Source organism: Brachyhypopomus gauderio, chromosome 3, assembly GCF_052324685.1.
Source record: "Brachyhypopomus gauderio isolate BG-103 chromosome 3, BGAUD_0.2, whole genome shotgun sequence".
NCBI lineage: Eukaryota > Metazoa > Chordata > Actinopteri > Gymnotiformes > Hypopomidae > Brachyhypopomus > Brachyhypopomus gauderio.
The window spans coordinates 36,358,445-36,379,323 of record NC_135213.1 but is presented as its reverse complement, the minus strand read 5'-3'; the positions used below and the strand labels follow the sequence as shown (position 1 = coordinate 36,379,323).

At 49.9% G+C, this 20,879-nt stretch overlaps 1 protein-coding gene and 1 non-coding gene across 2 annotated transcripts in view; one reads left to right on the top strand and one right to left on the bottom strand.

Moving 5' to 3' along the window:
- dnah10 (dynein axonemal heavy chain 10) overlaps positions 1–20,879 on the bottom strand; it is a 54,839-nt gene that overhangs the window by 4,456 nt on the left and 29,504 nt on the right. The window contains exons 55-76 of the mRNA XM_076997984.1: positions 20,150–20,347; positions 19,857–20,018; positions 19,576–19,750; positions 19,240–19,421; positions 18,933–19,069; positions 18,512–18,729; positions 18,127–18,348; positions 17,376–17,523; positions 13,778–14,057; positions 11,149–11,378; positions 10,272–10,545; positions 9,596–9,700; positions 9,260–9,414; positions 9,010–9,164; positions 8,595–8,778; positions 8,235–8,435; positions 7,304–7,513; positions 6,770–6,865; positions 6,390–6,561; positions 6,052–6,183; positions 5,659–5,870; positions 4,499–4,666 (exon numbers count right to left, since the gene is read on the bottom strand). Coding sequence (XP_076854099.1) covers positions 4,499–4,666; positions 5,659–5,870; positions 6,052–6,183; positions 6,390–6,561; positions 6,770–6,865; positions 7,304–7,513; positions 8,235–8,435; positions 8,595–8,778; positions 9,010–9,164; positions 9,260–9,414; positions 9,596–9,700; positions 10,272–10,545; positions 11,149–11,378; positions 13,778–14,057; positions 17,376–17,523; positions 18,127–18,348; positions 18,512–18,729; positions 18,933–19,069; positions 19,240–19,421; positions 19,576–19,750; positions 19,857–20,018; positions 20,150–20,347 — 4,016 coding nt within the window. The remainder of the gene's footprint in view (positions 1–4,498; positions 4,667–5,658; positions 5,871–6,051; positions 6,184–6,389; positions 6,562–6,769; positions 6,866–7,303; positions 7,514–8,234; positions 8,436–8,594; positions 8,779–9,009; positions 9,165–9,259; positions 9,415–9,595; positions 9,701–10,271; positions 10,546–11,148; positions 11,379–13,777; positions 14,058–17,375; positions 17,524–18,126; positions 18,349–18,511; positions 18,730–18,932; positions 19,070–19,239; positions 19,422–19,575; positions 19,751–19,856; positions 20,019–20,149; positions 20,348–20,879) is intronic.
- Positions 14,887–15,101, top strand: LOC143511066 (small nucleolar RNA U3). The gene has a single exon (XR_013130142.1). It is a non-coding gene; the product is annotated as a small nucleolar RNA U3 (small nucleolar RNA).

Below are 20,879 nucleotides of genomic sequence, written 5' to 3'. Positions count from 1 at the left end.
AGGTCAAGGTGTGGAACCGAGCAAATATGTGGACTGAATCTGTGTGAAAGCGGACCAGGTTGAGAACCTCCACTATAACCAGTGCTGTCATTAACACAGCATGTCACTGCATACATGTGTGACGGAGGCCTTTGTTCACGTGTGACGGAGGCCTTTGTTCATGTGTGACGGAGGCCTTTGTTCAAGCGTGACGGAGGCCTTTGTTCAAGCGTGACGGAGGCCTTTGTTCAAGTGTGACGGAGGCCTTTGTTCAAGTGTGACGGAGGCCTTTGTTCACGTGTGAGGGAGACCTTTGTTCACGTGTGACGGAGGCCTTTGTTCACGTGTGACGGAGGCCTTTGTTCAGGTGTGACGGACACCTTTGTTCAAGTGTGACTGAGACCTTTGTTCAACTGTGACGGAGGCCTTTGTTCAGGTGTGACGGAGGCCTTTGTTCATGTGTGACGGAGGGCTTTGTTCACGTGTGACGGAGACCTTTGTTCACGTGTGACGGACACCTTTGTTCAAGTGTGACTGAGACCTTTGTTCAACTGTGACGGAGGCCTTTGTTCATGTGTGACGGAGGCCTTTGTTCAAGCGTGACGGAGGCCTTTGTTCAAGCGTGACGGAGGCCTTTGTTCAAGTGTGACGGAGGCCTTTGTTCACGTGTGACGGAGACCTTTGTTCACGTGTGACGGAGGCCTTTGTTCACGTGTGACGGAGGCCTTTGTTCAGGTGTGACGGACACCTTTGATCAAGTGTGACTGAGACCTTTGTTCAACTGTGACGGAGGCCTTTGTTCAGGTGTGACGGAGGCCTTTGTTCATGTGTGACGGAGGCCTTTGTTCACGTGTGACGGAGACCTTTGTTCACGTGTGACGGACACCTTTGTTCAAGTGTGACTGAGACCTTTGTTCAACTGTGACGGAGGCCTTTGTTCATGTGTGACGGAGGCCTTTGTTCAAGCGTGACGGAGGCCTTTGTTCAAGCGTGACGGAGGCCTTTGTTCAAGTGTGACGGAGGCCTTTGTTCAAGTGTGACGGAGGCCTTTGTTCACGTGTGACGGAGACCTTTGTTCAAGTGTGACTGAGACCTTTGTTCAACTGTGACGGAGGCCTTTGTTCATGTGTGACGGAGGCCTTTGTTCAAGCGTGACGGAGGCCTTTGTTCAAGCGTGACGGAGGCCTTTGTTCAAGTGTGACGGAGGCCTTTGTTCAAGTGTGACGGAGGCCTTTGTTCACGTGTGACGGAGACCTTTGTTCAAGTGTGACTGAGACCTTTGTTCAACTGTGACGGAGGCCTTTGTTCAGGTGTGACGGAGGCCTTTGTTCATGTGTGACAGAGGCCTTTGTTCACGTGTGACGGAGACCTTTGTTCACGTGTGACGGAGGCCTTTGTTCACGTGTGACGGAGGCATTTGTTCAAGTGTGACGGAGGCATTTGTTCAAGTGTGACGGAGGCCTTTGTTCACGTGTGACGGAGGCCTTTGTTCAGGTGTGACGGACACCTTTGTTCAAGTGTGACGGAGACCTTTGTTCAACTGTGACGGAGGCCTTTGTTCAGGTGTGACGGAGGCCTTTGTTCATGTGTGACGGAGGCCTTTGTTCACGTGTGACGGAGGCCTTTGTTCAGGTGTGACGGAGGCCTTTGTTCATGTGTGACGGAGGCCTTTGTTCAAGTGTGACGGAGGCCTTTGTTCACGTGTGATGGAGACCTTTGTTCACGTGTGACGGAGGCCTTTGTTCAACTGTGACGGAGGCGTTTGTTCAACTGTGACGGAGGCCTTTGTTCAGGTGTGACGGAGGCCTTTGTTCAACTGTGACGGAGGCCTTTGTTCAGGTGTGACGGAGGCCTTTGTTCACGTGTGACGGAGGCCTTTGTTCAACTGTGACGGAGGCCTTTGTTCAACTGTGACGGAGGCCTTTGTTCAGGTGTGACGGAGGCCTTTGTTCATGTGTGACAGAGGCCTTTGTTCACGTGTGACGGAGACCTTTGTTCACGTGTGACGGAGGCCTTTGTTCACGTGTGACGGAGGCATTTGTTCAAGTGTGACGGAGGCATTTGTTCAAGTGTGACGGAGGCCTTTGTTCACGTGTGACGGAGGCCTTTGTTCAGGTGTGACGGACACCTTTGTTCAAGTGTGACGGAGGCCTTTGTTCAAGTGTGACGGAGGCCTTTGTTCACGTGTGACGGAGGCCTTTGTTCACATGTGACGGAGACCTTTGTTCACGTGTGACGGAGGCCTTTGTTCAGGTGTGACGGACACCTTTGTTCAAGTGTGACTGAGACCTTTGTTCAACTGTGACGGAGGCCTTTGTTCAGGTGTGACGGAGGCCTTTGTTCATGTGTGACGGAGGCCTTTGTTCACGTGTGACGGAGACCTTTGTTCACGTGTGACGGAGGCCTTTGTTCACGTGTGACGGAGGCATTTGTTCAAGTGTGACGGAGGCATTTGTTCAAGTGTGACGGAGGCCTTTGTTCACGTGTGACGGAGGCCTTTGTTCAGGTGTGACGGACACCTTTGTTCAAGTGTGACGGAGACCTTTGTTCAACTGTGACGGAGGCCTTTGTTCAGGTGTGACGGAGGCCTTTGTTCATGTGTGACGGAGGCCTTTGTTCACGTGTGACGGAGGCCTTTGTTCACGTGTGACGGAGGCCTTTGTTCATGTGTGACGGAGGCCTTTGTTCAAGTGTGACGGAGGCCTTTGTTCACGTGTGATGGAGACCTTTGTTCACGTGTGACGGAGGCCTTTGTTCAACTGTGACGGAGGCATTTGTTCAACTGTGACGGAGGCCTTTGTTCAGGTGTGACGGAGGCCTTTGTTCAAGCGTGACGGAGGCCTTTGTTCACGTGTGACGGAGGCCTTTGTTCACGTGTGACGGAGGCCTTTGTTCACGTGTGACGGAGGCCTATGTTCACGTGTGACGGAGGCCTTTGTTCACGTGTGACGGAAGCCTTTGTTCAAGTGTGACGGAGGCCTTTGTTCACGTGTGACGGAGGCCTTTGTTCAAGCGTGACGGAGGCCTTTGTTCATGTGTGACGGAGGCCTTTGTTCATGTGTGACGGAAGCCTTTGTTCATGTGTGACGGAAGCCTTTGTTCATGTGTTACGGAGGCCTTTGTTCAGGTGTGTGTGACGGAGGCCTTTGTTCAAGCGTGACGGAGGCCTTTGTTCAAGCGTGACGGAGGCCTTTGTTCACGTGTGACGGAGGCCTTTGTTCACGTGTGACGGAGGCCTATGTTCACGTGTGACGGAGGCCTTTGTTCACGTGTGACGGAAGCCTTTGTTCAAGTGTGACGGAGGCCTTTGTTCATGTGTGACGGAGGCCTTTGTTCATGTGTGACGGAGGCCTTTGTTCATGTGTGACGGAAGCCTTTGTTCATGTGTGACGGAAGCCTTTGTTCATGTGTTACGGAGGCCTTTGTTCAGGTGTGTGTGACGGAGGCCTTTGTTCAGGTGTGACGGAGGCCTTTGTTCAAGTGTGACGGAGGCCTTTGTTCATGTGTGACGGAGGCCTTTGTTCATGTGTGACGGAAGCCTTTGTTCATGTGTGACGGAAGCCTTTGTTCAGGTGTGACGGAGGCCTTTGTTCAGGTGTGACGGAAGCCTTTGTTCATGTGTGACGGAAGCCTTTGTTCATGTGTTACGGAGGCCTTTGTTCAGGTGTGTGTGACGGAGGCCTTTGTTCAGGTGTGACGGAGGCCTTTGTTCAAGTGTGACGGAGGCCTTTGTTCATGTGTGACGGAGGCCTTTGTTCATGTGTGACGGAAGCCTTTGTTCATGTGTGACGGAAGCCTTTGTTCAGGTGTGACGGAGGCCTTTGTTCAGGTGTGACGGAAGCCTTTGTTCATGTGTGACGGAAGCCTTTGTTCATGTGTTACGGAGGCCTTTGTTCAGGTGTGTGTGACGGAGGCCTTTGTTCAAGCGTGACGGAGGCCTTTGTTCAAGCGTGACGGAGGCCTTTGTTCACGTGTGACGGAGGCCTTTGTTCACGTGTGACGGAGGCCTATGTTCACGTGTGACGGAGGCCTTTGTTCACGTGTGACGGAAGCCTTTGTTCAAGTGTGACGGAGGCCTTTGTTCATGTGTGACGGAGGCCTTTGTTCATGTGTGACGGAGGCCTTTGTTCATGTGTGACGGAAGCCTTTGTTCATGTGTGACGGAGGCCTTTGTTCAGGTGTGTGTGACGGAGGCCTTTGTTCAGGTGTGACGGAGGCCTTTGTTCAAGTGTGACGGAGGCCTTTGTTCATGTGTGACGGAGGCCTTTGTTCATGTGTGACGGAAGCCTTTGTTCATGTGTGACGGAAGCCTTTGTTCATGTGTTACGGAGGCCTTTGTTCAGGTGTGTGTGACGGAGGCCTTTGTTCAGGTGTGACGGAGGCCTTTGTTCAAGTGTGACGGAGGCCTTTGTTCATGTGTGACGGAGGCCTTTGTTCATGTGTGACGGAAGCCTTTGTTCATGTGTGACGGAAGCCTTTGTTCAGGTGTGACGGAGGCCTTTGTTCAGGTGTGACGTACCCATGAGCTGTACTGATTATGGCGCCTCTTAAAGTGAATCATCCAGTTCCCCAGAGATTTGAGCGTGTCTGGGGCCAGTCGTCTCCACACGGTAGGGATCTGACCGTTGAACAGGGCCTTGGCTACCTCATCCAGCTCACTGCTCATTCCAGCCTCACCTGCTAGAGCCTGGAAAACACACACACACACACACACACACACACACACACACACACACACACACACACACACACACACACACACACACACACACACACACACACACACACACACACACACACACACACACACACACACCCCTTTAGAGCAACTGATATGCTATTTGTGCTGTGGGATTCATCTCCTCCCATCACTCCCCTCACTTCCATGACTCCCATCACTCCTGTCACTCTGTGTCTGTACGTTTCTGTATTTTCTTGTCTTCGTCTCAGCTTGTCACTTGACTGTTTTGTTCACTTTTCTGTTTGTTCCTGATTGCCCTTCTCTTCTTCTCTCCCTTGGTTTCTCTCTTCTCCATCTTCCTTGTTCTCTCCCTCCCTCATTCATTCCTTCACTCCCAGCTCTCTCTCACACTCTCTCCGATGCTCCCCCTCTCTCCCTCTCCTGCCCTCCCTCTCTCCCTCTCTCTCTACCTCCCTCTCTCCCTCTCCTGCCCTCCCTCTCTCCCTCTCTCTCTCCCTCCGTCCCTCCCTCTCTCTCTCTCCCCCTCTCTCTCTACCTCCCTCTCCCTCCCTCCCTCCCTCCGTCCCTCCCTCTCTCTCTCCCTCCCCCCTCTCTCTCCCTCCCTCTCTCCCTCCGTCCCTCCCTCCCTCCCTCTCTCTCTCCCTCCCCCCTCTCTCTCCCTCCCTCTCTCTCTCCCTCCCTCCCTCCCTCTCTCCTGCCCTCCCTCCGTCCCTCCCTCTCTCTCTCCCTCCCTCTCTCTCTCCCTCCCTCTCTCTCTCCTGCCCTCCCTCTCTCTCTCCCTCCCTCCCTCCCTCCCTCTCTCTCTCCCTCCCCCCTCTCTCTCCCTCCCTCTCTCTCTCCCTCCCTCCCTCCCTCTCTCCTGCCCTCCCTCCGTCCCTCCCTCTCTCTCTCCCTCCCTCTCTCTCTCCCTCCCTCTCTCTCTCCTGCCCTCCCTCTCTCCCTCCCTCTCTCCCTCCCTCCCTCTCTCCCTCTCTTACCCGCTGCAGTTCGATGAGTGAGCGCTCCATGCGAAGGACCAGCCGGTTGAAGCGCTCCAGCTCTTGTAGCAGAACCACAGAGGTGGGGGAGACATCCAGGCCGACCTTCTTACGGATCACGTCCAGGTCAAACACGCGGGGCAGCTTGTTCTGAATGTCCCGTGCCACTTGACTGATGTATTCATCCCTACTGATCCCACCTCCAGAGTCACCTGCACCACACACACACACACGCACACGCACACACACACACACACACACACACACACACACACACACACACACACACACACGGAGCAGTTTAAAGTGTGTGTTGAGATTTTAGAAGGTAGTACAACTACATGGGGTATTGTGCAGTATCGTGGAGTGTTTGGTAATGTGTGGTAAACGTACCTGTTTGGGGCTGTAACTCTATGAGGTGTGTCCACATGTCCCGAGCAGCCTGCGTGTAGTAACCGATCTCAGCGTTGGGGTGCAGACCAAACACCTCAGGCGTGTTGGCCAGGGGCAGCGACTCGATTTCAGCTGCAGAAGACATCAAACGCCCTTACAAACACTCACCACTGCAGTTCATCAGCAGGGGTGTCCCGCCCTCGACAAGGGGGTGTGGCCAGATTAACGTGACAGAAATTAGGTCAAGGCTCCCAGAAACATTTTCCTTATGTGTCTAAAACCCACAGCATGAGATACATAATTCCATTAAGAACTTCTGTGTTTTCTCCTCAACGCACCGACGTAAACGTCCTTGGAGCCGTTCGGCGGGATCCTGTAGTCCACGTCTTTGTTGATGAAGAAGTGGAAGGGCTGGAAGGTGTCGAAGATGAAATCGCCCAGATACTCGTCCATGTAGACGGTGAGGACCCGGCGGTCGAAGCTGTCTATGGCCCTGCCGCCGTACATCACCTGGTTCACGACGAAAGAGCGGAATAAGATCGAACAAAAAACACCACATATCGCCCTCGATACGTCGTCGCCATCACTACGCCCCAACGCACATCAAAGCAATGAACGCTACAAGCGTCAAATGTATTAATCACTGAACATGAAGATTGTGACAATATCATTTGTACTACAGTTTTACTGCGGTATCATTGCTGAATCGGTGTGTTACCTCTCCTATCAGGTATTTCAGACTGCCCCATGGGATCTTGGCATCACCCTGAGTGTGTGCTTTAGTGAGGTAGGTGTCCAGGATCTGCATACACACCTGAGACACAGGTAACACAACACACACAACAGCCTCAAACTGCAGCAGTGAAAAGAATGCCATGTTGTAGGGTACACCTCAAACACTGGGTCACAAGCTGGGTCTGGTGTCTTATAGCTGTGCCGCGCTACAGGTGTGCTGGATTGAGGGCTGGCCATGCAGGGACTCACACTACAGCCTCACTGCATGAAAGCATTTGCCATAGAAAAGGCTGAAAACAATAACATGTTCAGCCCAAACTGGTCCACACCACTGTAACACCCCACAGCACCACAACGCGCCCTATTACACCCTCCCTAACACACACAGCACTTCTTAAAGGCAGGAACTGAACACTAGTTTCCTGAATTGTTGAAAATGAAAATAAAATCTCTCAAATGAAATAACGGTGTGACGGTGGTCAGATCTGCTTCAAACTCAAACACACAACCTGCTCACCAGGAAGTCGGACTCGTTGAAGTCGTAGGGCACGTTCCAGCCGATCTTGCCGTATTTGCGTCTCTCCTGCACTACAGCGTGGAAGAAGGCCAGAACGTAGACCAGGCTGCGGAAGGTCGGGTGTTCACAGCTCTCTAGCGCCTCCAGTGGGATCCTGAAGTACGTCGCCCTCATGTTCAGCTTCAGGCCGTTGGGAGGCTCCGTCACCACCTACACACACACACACACACACACACACACACACACACACACATTCCTGTTCTGTTGTAGCTCCTGCAAACACACCTAACACAAGGTGCTGCCACACTACACACTAGTGACCCCGCTGAGGTGAGCTGAGTGTGTAACCAGGGAAACGTGAGCACCTTGTGGGTGGAGTCAGTGAGTGAGTGTGTAACCAGGGAAACGTGAGCACCTTGTGGGTGGAGTCAGTGAGTGAGTTAATGCAGATATGGAATTTATAGCACTCTAGGATGCATTCTGTGAGCACATGGCAGAGCACTGTGTAAGTCCCGCTGGATGAGAGCATCTGCTAAATGCCCTAAATGTAAAGTGTAAAGGTAAATGTATGAGAGCATCTGCTAAATGCCCTAAATGTAAAGTGTAAAGGTAAATGTATGAGAGCGTCTGCTAAATGCCCTAAATGTAAAGTGTAAAGGTAAAGGTATGAGAGCGTCTGCTAAATGCCCTAAATGTAAAGTGTAAAGGTAAATGTATGAGAGCGTCTGCTAAATGCCCTAAATGTAAAGTGTAAAGGTAAATGTGTGAGAGCGTCTGCTAAATGCCCTAAATGTAAAGTGTAAAGATAAATGTATGAGAGCGTCTGCTAAATGCCCTAAATGTAAAGTGTAAAGGTAAAGGTATGAGAGCGTCTGCTAAATGCCCTAAATGTAAAGTGTAAAGGTAAATGTATGTGGGGAAGCGCGAGCACCTTGAGGGACTTCTGCAGGATGCCGATGGGGAAGTGTCTGATGGGGTCTGTGGTCAGCCACAGGCGGAAGTCTGGGTGTGGCTTGCTCATCCTCTCCAGGGATTTCTCCAGCTCCTTCAACCATCTCACCAGCAGGTGGCAGTTCTGGAGCATCAGCCAGTGACCCCGTGACACTGCGGTCTCCAGTAGCTGCAAGGCAACCTGGGAAACAGAGGAGGAAAAAAAACACATCGTAGGAATCGTAATAATATCGCAAATCACAATAAAACATCTTAGATCAGTGTGGGTATGAGTGTGTGTGTGTGTGTGTGTGTGTGTGTGTGTGTGTGTGTGTGTGTGTGTGTGTGTGTGTGTGCTTACCTTCTCCTGACCCTGTCCCATGGCCAGGAACTTCAGTCTGTTGGTCCCGAACTCTGAGCGCTGGGCGAGCTTCAGCAGGTCGCTGGCTGGCTCACAGCCAGGGCTCAGGATGAACACGATGGGCGAGTTTGGGCTGCTCTGCTCCAGAATCGCCTCGAAACTGATCACGGGGGGCTGCACATATCTAACGGGCAGAAGGGGAGGGTGGAGAGGGTGGAGAGGGAGGGGAGGTTGGGAAGGGTGGAGAAGGTGGAGAAGGTGTAGAAGGGAGGTGCAACAAACTGATCCAGATCCTGATCCACTTTCACATATCCACACGTAAGGATATCCACATGCAGACTGGATCGTCCCGTCCAGAGGGTCACACATTACATCTGTTCATTTATGGGTGAATTCGGAGTGGATGTGCTCATACTTCTCTCCCATGGCCACGGTGACGTAGTCGCTGACGGCACGGTAAACCCGGTCCACCCTGAAGCAGCGGAGGAGGAGAAGCTTCTGGAAGGCTGTGAGACAGTCCCTGTACTTCAAGGGGAAGGGGGCATGTTCTGGACTGTCCAGGTCATACCACTGTGAGAACAGCAGGGGGAGACACTGAGTGTAATGGCCTTCAGTATCAGTGATGCGCTAAGAATGTGGGTCTGTTTAAATGAGAAAACACGTACGTTCTTCCAATCGTTGGGATTCTTCTCTACGTCATCTATTAATGTGCCAAACTCATTAGGGAGAAGCTCTGTCAGCCGCACGATATCCTCCCAGCCCTGATCAGGCAGCCAATCACAGGGCTTCACTCTCGCACTCTTCTCCAATGACAGATTCCCTATCCCGAAACAAAAGCCTTATTATTATAGTATTATTACAACATTAATATTGTGAAAGACCTTTACGCAGTCGGGAGAGAGTGAGACAGATGTTTCTTTACATTAACAAAAGTAAAAGTGAAAGAACAAGTGTGTGTGTGTGTGTGTGTGTGTGTGTGTGTGTGTATGTGTGTGTCTTGCCTTTCAGAAAGAAGTGCAGTTCATTCTGCGGGACACGACCCTCTGCCTGCTCCATCTTTATGGTCATGTTGAAGGAGAACAGCAGCTTGTGTCTCTCAAACAGGCCTGCAGAGCACAGGACAGTACAGGACATTCAGCTCAGGACAGTCAGCACAGGACAGTCAGCTCAGGACATTCAGCTCAGGACATTCAGCTCAGGACACTCGGTACAGGATAACACAGGGCAGTGACCACAGGACATTCAGCTCAGGACAGTGACCACAGAATAGTCAGCTTAGGACAACACAGGACAGTCAGCACAGGACATTCAGCTCAGGACACTCGGTACAGGACAGTCAGCACAGGATAACACAGGACAGTGACCACAGGACAGTCAGCTCAGGACAGTCAGCACAGGACATTCAGCTCAGGACACTCTGTACAGGACAATGACCACAGGACAACACAGGACAGTGACCACAGGACAGTCAGCTCTGGACAGTGACCACAGGACAGTCAGCTCACAACAACACAGGACAGTCAACACAAGGCAGTCTGCTCAGGACAATCTGCACAAGACAGTCTGCACAGGACACAGCCCTTCACAGCATCCCGCCCATGTTAGCGTCCCGCCCGTGTTAGCGTCCCGCCCGTGTTAGCGTCCCGCCTAGGCTGGCCCTAAGCACAGGCTCCTCACCGGTGCAGCCGTAGTTATAGACATTGAGGGTAAGTGTGTTCATGATGTTGCTCAGCCTCTTGGTCAGGATGGAGTCGGACTGAGACTTGCGCAGCGACAGGACAAACACCTCCAGGAAGGAGGCGAGTGAGAACTGGTACATGCTGTTGACCAGCGCCATCTCGGCCAGTGCGAAGAACAGCAGAGCGCCGCGCTTCGCCGCCGGACGGTAGCCGTCGCGCACCTTGTCGATGTCGGCCGACGTGTGTTCGGCTAGCTTCAGCTTCTCAAAGACCTGATGGCCAAAAGGCAGAAATCAAAGCAGTGACAGACACGGCCAGCTCAGGCAAACATGTGAGGGTTCACTTAGGGTCTGGAATATCCACAAGGCTGTCATACAGTTAAGGTAAGATACACTTCTGCATCTGTGTTATAAGTGAATTATTACTAAATCATCCCTGGCAAAGCACAAAATACCACCACATATACCACAATAAACACAGCAACAAACACCACTACAAATGCCACTTCTGATAAACAATGTTTCTAAAATAACATAAACTACTCAACAGAATTGTGTGTGTGTGTGTGTGTGTGTGTGTGTGTGTATGTGTGTGCGTGTGTGTGTACGTATGTAGTGTGTGTGTGTATGTAGTGCGTGTGTGTGTGTGTGTGTGTATGTAGTGTGTGTGTATGTAGTGTGTGTGTGTGTGTATGTAGTATGTGTGTGTGTGTGTGTGTGTATGTAATGTGTGTGTGTGTGTGTGTGTATGTAGTGTGTGTGTGTGTATGTAGTATGTGTGTGTGTGTGTGTGTATGTAGTGTGTGTGTGTGTGTGTGTGTATGTAGTGTGTGTGTGTGTGTGTGTGTGTGTGTATGTAGTGTGTGTGTGTCAGACCTCGCTGGCCTTGGTCTTGGTCTCCTCGAGTGTGTGGAGGAGCTCCACGTTGTCCAGCATGTTCCCTGTGGAGGTGGCGAGCTCCCGCAGCAGTGAGTCCTCCAGGTCTTTGAGGAGACGTTTGTTGTCACTGGTCTCCTGGATCAGACGTTCACGCTGCTCCTCCAGTTCCTTCCGCTCAAATCCCACGATGACGCTGAGCAGCTGGTCCTCCAGGCCCTTCAGCGTCACTGACACACACACAGACACACACACGTTCACTTGTGATTTCAGCTCCTGAGTGTCTTATCTGGAGCGATATTCATCTAAAGCGTTTATCAACGTGACACTGTGGTGCCTCCTGGCAATGGACCTCAGTACTTTGGTGTTGATAAACAACTGGCTTTTCCTACTCTACCAGGTGAGGCACAGGATCTCACCACACACACACACACACACACACACACACACACACACACACACACACACACACACACACACACACACACACACACACACACACACAAACAGCATACTGCATGATGATGATGATGTAGGTTGACCACACTAACCAGACAGCTAGTGTGTTCCCCTTTACTCTCAGTGACTGTTGGTAGTGTAGGGGGATGGTATGGGGGTATAAGTATATGGGGGTGGTATGGGGTATAAGTATATGGGGATGGTATGGGGTATAAGTATATGGGGATGGTATGGGGTATAAGTATATGGGGATGGTATGGGGGTATAAGTATATGGGGATGGTATGGGGTATAAGTATATGGGGGATGGTATGGGGTATAAGTATATGGGGATGGTATGGGGGTATAAGTATATGGGGATGGTATGGGGGTATAAGTATATGGGGATGGTATGGGGTATAAGTATATGGGGGATGGTATGGGGTATAAGTATATGGGGATGGTATGGGGGTATAAGTATATGGGGATGGTATGGGGGTATAAGTATATGGGGATGGTATGGGGGATAAGTATATGGGGATGGTATGGGGGATAAGTATATGGGGGATGGTATGGGGTATAAGTATATGGGGATGGTATGGGGTATAAGTATATGGGGGATGGTATGGGGTATAAATATATGGGGATGGTATGGGGGATAAGTATATGGGGTTGGTATGGGGTATAAGTATATGGGGGTGGTATAGGGTATAAGTATATGGGGATGGTATGGGGGTATAAGTATATGGGGATGGTATGGGGGATAAGTATATGGGGATGGTATGGGGATAAGTATATGGGGGATGGTATGGGGTATAAGTATATGGGGATGGTAAAGGGGTATAAGTATATGAGGTTGGTATGGGGGATAAGTATATGGGGATGGTATGAGGGTATAAGTATATGGGGATCGTATGGGGGTATAAGTATATGGGGGTGGTATGGGGGGATAAGTATATGGGGATGGTATGGGGTATAAGTATATGGGGGGTGGTATGGGGGATAAGTATATGGGGGTGGTATGGGGTATAAGTATATGGGGGTGGTATGGGGTGATAAGTATATGGGGTGGTATGGGGTATAAGTATATGGGGTGGTATGGGGAATAGGTATATGGGGGTGGCATGGGGGATAAGTATATGGGGGATGGTATGAGGGGATAAGTATATGGGGGTATGGGGTGATAAGTATATGGGGTGGTATGGGGGATAAGTATATGGGGGATGGTATGGGGTGATAAGTATATGGGGGTGGTATGGGGGATAAGTATATGGGGGGTGGTATGGGGGATAAGTATATGGGGGGTGGTATGGGGGATAAGTATATGGGGGATGGTATGGGGGATAAGTATATGGGGATGGTATGGGGAATAGGTATATGGGGGTGGTATGGGGGATAAGTATATGGGGGATGGTATGAGGGGATAAGTATATGGGGGGTATGGGGTGATAAGTATATGGGGGATGGTATGGGGGATGGTATGGGGGATAAGTATATGGGGGATGGTATGGGGTGATAAGTATATGGGGGTGGTATGGGGGATAAGTATATGGGGGATGGTATGGGGGATAAGTATATGGGGGATGGTATGGGGTGATAAGTATATGGGGGTGGTATGGGGGATAAGTATATGGGGATAGTATGGGGTGATAAGTATATGGGGGTGGTATGGGGGATAAGTATATGGGGGATGATATGGGGTGTTAAGTATATGGGGGTGGTATGGGGGATAAGTATATGGGGGATGGTATGGGGGATAAGTAAATGGGGGATGGTATGGGGGATAAGTATATGGGGGATAGTATGGGGTGATAAGTATATGGGGGTGGTATGGGGGATAAGTATATGGGGGATAGTATGGGGTGATAAGTATATGGTGGTGGTATGGGGAATAAGTATATGGGGGATGGTATAGGGTATAAGTATATGGGGGTGGTATGGGGGATAAGTATATGGGGTGGTATGGGGTATAAGTATATAGGGGGTATGGGGTGATAAGTATATGGGGATGTATGGGGGATAAGTATATGGGGGATGATATGGGGTGATAAGTATATGGGGGATGGTATGGGGAATAAGTATATGGGGGATGGTATAGGGTATAAGTATATGGGGGTGGTATGGGGGATAAGTATATGGGGGATGGTATGGGGTGATAAGTATATGAGCATCTCCGTGTCTCGGACTCTCACCGGTGTAGTTGATGACCATGGCCTTGCCAAACACGGCGGGGGAGTATTTGGGGTTGGCGAGCTTGGTGTTGAGGTACAGTCTGAAGTTTGGGTCATAGTCCACCTCCTTGTCACCTAGAACGATGACCTGACGACCTTCTGACCCTTTCACGTTCTTCTCCAGGACATTGTCGATGACCGGGTCAATGTACTCATCCACATCTTGGAAAAGGAAGGGGAAGCCATATTTGATGGCCATCTCCAGCTGCATCAGGAAGTCTGGATCATTGAACGAGGAAATCTGCATATGCAAATAAAAAAGATCTGCATATTCTGTATATTGCAATCGTTTAGGGCAAGTGTATTAAAGGTTTTGAGTAGTGTAGTGGGTTAGGGGTTAGGGTATTAACAGTGTAGTGGGTTAGGGGTTACGGTATTAATAAAGATGTTGAGTAGTGTAGTGGGCTATGGGTTAGGGCAGAGTCATATTGGACCAAAAAAACAAAAAACAAATATGTCTGGAGCCGCAATAAATGTAAAGCCTTATATAAGCCTTATAATGAAGGCAACACATGATGTATGTATGTATATATTAACCTTCTATCAAAATGACTAAGTTAGATACACATACATAACAGGGTTGCCAGCTTTTCAATATCACTTGGAGCAAGATTTGATCCTTTTTTTTTTTTGGGGGGGGGGGGGGGGGGTGTAAAATTTTATTATTGTATTAATAGTGTAGTGGGTAAGAGGTTAGGGTATTAGTAGTGTAGAGGGTTAGGGGTTAGGGTATTAATAGTGTAGTGGGTTAGGGATTAGGGTACTAATAGTGTAGTGGGTTAGGGGTTAGGGCAGGGGTCTCCAACACGTCGCTCGCGAGCTACCAGTAGCTCGCCACCCCTTTCCGAGTAGCTCGCCAAAGGGCCAATGAATTACATATAAATTTGTAAACCTAATTGGTCCCATCGAGAAATATACTTAAATTTATGTCCAATCAAAATTCACAGTTGTCCCTCCCCTTCTAACACTAAATGATTATTCGCCAATTATACAAGTTAGTTCACAATCCGACTGGTTGAGAAGTGTTCTAACCCTGCAGATATGTGTGGTAACAGCACGGTTATATATAACTGACTATACTTTCAGGGATCATTTCTATAGTTTCTAACTGAGAAATGTCATTCGAAAGTGTACGTCTCCCTAACCACGATGATGAGCTGAGATGTTTTCTCCTTAGCGCGAATCGGACAACGAGTAATGATTTATAATCATACGCTCCTTATCATTGATGAACGTTCCTCCTGCGTTTCGCAGGTTAGGAGGGAGAAAGCATGTTCAGAGTGTTTTATCTTCTAATCCAGATGATACCACCACAACTCTCAAGATTGAGAACTGCGTCCAGGATATTAAAAACTGGATGGCGTCTAATTTTCTTAAACTAAATTCCGACAAGACTGAGGTACTGATTCTTGGGCCTAAAGCTGTTAGAAGCAATTGGGCTGATATTCCCCTTACCCTAGATGGTTTTTCAGTAACACCAAAATCTACTGCAAAAAGTTTAGGTGTCACTATTGATTCTGATCTTTCATTTGACGGACATGTATGCAATGTCACTAAGGCTGCCTTTTTCCATTTACGTAATATCGCCAAACTGAGACACTTACTTTCGTTAGCTGATGCAGAGAAGCTAGTTCATGCTTTTGTCTCGTCGAGATTGGACTACTGTAATAGTCTTCTAATTGGATGCTCTAAACAGTTCATAAAGAAGCTACAACTTGTACAAAATGCCGCAGCTAGAGTCCTAACCAAGGCTAGGAAATTCGATCATATTAGTCCCACTCTCGCCGCATTACACTGGCTGCCGATTAAATATCGCATTGAATTTAAAGTTCTCCTGTTATCCTATAAGGCGTTAAATGGTCTTGCCCCACAATATCTGAGTGAACTCATTGATTACTACAACCCATCTCGCCCTTTGCGCTCCCAAAATGCTGGATTTCTCCTAGTTCCAAAAATTTGTAAGACTACAGCCGGAGGCAGAGCTTTCTCTTTTAAAGCCCCTCAATTATGGAATAGCCTTCCAGCTCCAATCCGAGATTCTGACACAGTTCCAATCTTTAAATCTAGACTTAAGACTCACCTGTTTAGTCAAGCCTTCAGCTAAAATTCCCCTTGTAAGGTGTAGGGGCTTGGGGGCCCCCAGACGTTGAGATTTCTGGTGATCTGAGATGTTGATGCTGTCATCCAGCTGTGTCTTGGCATCACTCTATTTGTGACTATGACTTGACTGGAAAGCAATGTCTCAGTGAGCCCTCATGCCTGTGGTCACCTCTGAACCCCTCCCTTTAGTTATGCTGCTATAGATTAGTCTGCCGGAGCCCCATGCTGATCACTGGCACGTGAGCTACGTACATTTAAATCAATGGTGGTTTAAATTCATGTCCACTCAGTCTGTATTGTCTATCTTCTTGCATGGCTCTACCCAAGACGATTGGATACAGGCACCTGCAGGCACCTGGGGGATGGTCTGGCTGCTGGTGGATGTGCTGATACCGGGGTTCACCTGGGGAGTAACACTGCAGTCGGAGCCTACAATACCAGCATCACTGCTCCGACACGGAATGAAAGCCTGGCATTCATCAACAGACATTTACAGTGACAATATCAAAACCCAGAACTTTCAATTCTACCTTTTACCTAGTCTGATTGTGTGAATTGTGTGTGACTTGTGTATTTGTGTGTTAACGGGCCGCCCAATGGAGGATGGGTTCCCTTTTGAGTCTTGGTTCTCCCGAGGTTTCTTCCTATTCCGCACCATCATAGGGAGTTTTTCCTCGCCATTGTCGCCTTTGGCTTGCTCATTAGGGTTCTGGACCCATAGTATTGTTAACCTTGTAAATCCTGTTAAGCTGCTTTGCGACAACTTGAGTTGTTAAAAGCGCTATACAAATAAACTTTGATTGATTGATTGATTCTCTGTATCACTCCGCGGACGCGTTGTCAAGTAACGGCATGTAGCTACATATATTCACGATAACACACTCCCTCTCGTGTTCTATTGCTCAATTAGCTGCCAATCAAAAAGTTAGGCTGCCGTCAATATTGAATAAATCAGGGGTCACCCACGTCATGAGTCACTTGTTAGATTGTCCGCGGTTGCTCTTCCCGCTTAGCAATTGACACTGCTTAGCCAACCACCCCTCCCCCCCCCCCGCCCCCCGCCCCTCGCTCAACATCTGGTAGCCCTCCGCAATAACTGGTATCCAAGAAGTAGCTCCCACTTCCAAAAAGGTTGGAGACCCCTGGGTTAGGGTATTAATAGTGTAGTGGGTAAGGGGTTAGGGTATTAATAGTGTAGTGGGTAAGGGGTTAGGGTATTAATAGTGTAGTGGGTTAGGGGTTAGGGTATTAATAGTGTAGTGGGTAAGGGGTTAGGGTATTAATAGTGTAGTGGGTTAGGGGTTAGGGTATTAATAGTGTAGTGGGTAAGGGGTTAGGGTATTAATAGTGTAGTGGGTTAGGGGTTAGGGTATTAATAGTGTAGTGGGTAAGGGGTTAGGGTATTAATAGTGTAGTGGGTTAGGGGTTAGGGTATTAATAGTGTAGTGGGTTAGGGCACCTTGAGGTTGTTCTTCTCCTCCTTCTTCCTGATCCAGCTGAGCGCCTGCTGCTGGGGGTCGATGCACAGGGGGAAGCGGCTCGCTCTGGTGGTCAGGATACCGTTCTGTACTGACAGCTCATCAGGAGGGAGACCTTCTGAACCCCACCTACACACACACACACACACACACACACACACACAGCTCATCAGTAGGCAGACCTTCTGAATCCCACCTACACACACACACACACACACACACAGCTCATCAGTAGGCAGACCTTCTGAACCCCACCTACACACACACACACACACACACACACACACACACACACACACACACGCACACAGCTCATCAGTAGGCAGACCTTCTGAATCCCACCTACACACACACACACACACAGCTTATCAGTAGGCAGACCTTCTGAATCCCACCTACACACACACACACACACACACACACAAACACACACACACACACACACACACACACACACACACACACACACACACACACACACACACACACACAGCTCATCTGTAGGCAGACCTTCTGAATCCCACCTACACACACACACACACACACACACACACACACAGCTCATCAGGAGGGAGACCTTCTGAACCCCACCTACACCGAGACGTATACCGAGGACTTTAGATCTAACACACTCTCCCTCTCCCTCACTCGCTCTCACACACACACACACACACACACACACACACACACACACACACACACACACACACACACAGTAACTTTTTTCCCCACCTGCTGATCTCCACCTCGTCAGTGAGGAGGTTCTCTACACGGAAGGGCTGGCTGAGAGGAATGCCCCTCCCCAGGACGTCTCTCTGCCACACCTCGTACACCATCTCATCACGGAAGTCCCAGCTGAAGGCTCCCTCGTAGCTCAGGAAGGCGGCACATATCAGGCAGTCTCCCAGCAGACGCACACGCCTCTTCTTCAGCTCCTCCAGGTCCTCCGTCCAGCTACGGAGGAGAGACCACACAGAACCAGTAGGTTAATCCACATTCCCTGAAGAGCTAGAAAACCACACAGTTAAGCACTGGTCAATCAACAGTACAATTAATGAAAAGTCAGCTAGTGATCATATGTGTGTGTGCTTGTGTGTGTGTGCTGAACCGTGCAGACCGTTTGTTCTCAGATCCCAGGCCTGAGATCAGCTTGTCGGCGGCGATGAGTCTGCGCTCCATTAGCTCCGCCTCTTCCTGCAGGAGCTGCTTCTCGTTCGTGGCGGTGGTGTACTTATCCCCCAGCATGCCCAGCTCCTCCTGAATGGCGGCCAACTCAGCCTGGATCCGCTCCAGCTCTCGCTTGCTCTGGAAGAAGTTCCTCTCCAGCCTCGCCACCTGTAAACAAACAAACAAACAAACAAACAAACAAACAAACAAACCATGGATAGTTACCCACGGCTGTTACTGCATTAGCTGGGTTTTATCCAAAATTCAGTTCTGGTCTTGCTGTTTCTTTCAAGCTCACTGTCTAAATGTCCAAACATTTATGGCAGTTTTTGTTCATCCAAATCTTTGATCACATCGGCCGACACCTGTACCTTGTCTCTCTTGGGTTTGATCTCTCGGGCCACGTCACAGTAGCCCATGACCGCCTCCACAAACTTCAGCATGCCGGAGCCAGCCTTGCTGATGGCCTGCATCTCCTCGAAGGATGTGTTCAGGTTCCTCAGACGGTCTGGGACGAGGGTGGACCATGGCAACGAAACCGAATACACAAAGACATCATTCTTATCAATAAAGTTACCGATGACGGGAAATGAACCTGTGTGACCCCACGTGACCCCATGTGACCTTGCGTGACCCTGTGTGAGGTCGCATGACCACGTGTGACCCTGCGTGACTCACCTCGCACCTTCTTCACCTGTGAGCCACTGATGGAGTCACAGTCCATCTCCATGAGCGAGCGCAGGAAGTTGGCCTCGGACATCATGCCCTTGGCCGACCTCCAGGTGATCTCCTTATACCCTCGCATCACCAGGATACACTCACACACGACCTGCACCTGTTGGGGCGGCTTGGTGAAGGACCTGCGCCCCAGGGGGAGACGAGAAAAGGTGAGTGGCTCCCCTGATCTCAGATCAGGAGCGGTGCTCTCCCCTGATCTTAGAGCAGTACACTCACCTGATCTCAGTTCAGGAGTGGTGCACTCCCCTGATCTCAGATCAGGAGCGGTGCTCTCACCTGATCTCGGTGACGTCCGACTTGTCCAGGTCCTGCAGGGCGATGCGTGCGGCCTCCAGGGCGGGCAGGGCTTCTGCCAGCGAGCTCTCCGCCTCCATCTTCTCCACGGCGATCACTTTATTCTGCTCCTCAATCTCCTTGGCCTTCTCCTCCGCCAGCATCTTCTTCTCCTCAGCTTCACACACAGACATTAAGCCGTTAGCGGTTAGCATCAGCTGTGTGTGGTGGTGTCTGCCACACAGTGCAGTGGTGTGATGTGGTCCTGCAGTGCGAGTGCCGACCGACAGCCTTGTTGGTGGTGATCTCCTGCAGCAGGAGCTCGCAGGCGGAGGACTTCTCCGCCAGAACCACCTTCTGCTCCGACAGCTTAATGTTGAGTTCAGCCAGCTGCACACTGGCCTCCTCCAGCTTAGCTAGACCTCCCTCCAAACGTTTACACTGAGCTACACACACACACACACACACACGCACACACACATTCACAAGTTTTTATACATGAAACAAGTGGATAGAAAATAAAGATGTAGATAAAACTCCATCCCACAGCAACACATACGGCCACGCCCGCACCCACCGAGGATGTACATGTCCTTGTCCTCCAGCAAGGTGGCGTAGGTGTTGATGAAGTCCAGGAAGTTCTTGGGGGTGACGTAGTTACTGCGGCGCAGTTTCTGCTGGAAGAGGAGGCTGTACTGGCTCACGGAGGCGTGCACCATGCACACGTGGCCTAGCACCGCCTCTCCATGGGTCTGGGGGATCATAGCGTTCTCCCCTGCAGCAGCAAAGCACAAACACCTCCATCAAACTGCTGCCCAGGGCACGGTGCATCATTACCAGCAAGTGTGATGGTGTGCAGTGTTAATATCAGTCATTGGTGTGATGGTGTACAGTGTTAATATCAGTCATTGGTGTGACGGTGTACAGTGTTAATATCAGTCATTGGTGTGATGGTGTATAGTGTTAATATCAGTCATTGGTGTGATGTGTGCAGTGTTAATATCAGTCATTGGTGTGATGGTGTACAGTGTTAATATCAGTCATTGGTGTGATGGTGTGCAGTGTTAATATCAGTCATTGGTGTGACGTTGTGCAGTGTTAATATCAGTCATTGGTGTGACGGTGTACAGTGTTAATATCAGTCATTGGTGTGATGGTGTATAGTGTTAATATCAGTCATTGGTGTGATGTGTGCAGTGTTAATATCAGTCATTGGTGTGATGGTGTACAGTGTTAATATCAGTCATTGGTGTGATGGTGTGCAGTGTTAATATCAGTCATTGGTGTGATGTGTGCAGTGTTAATAT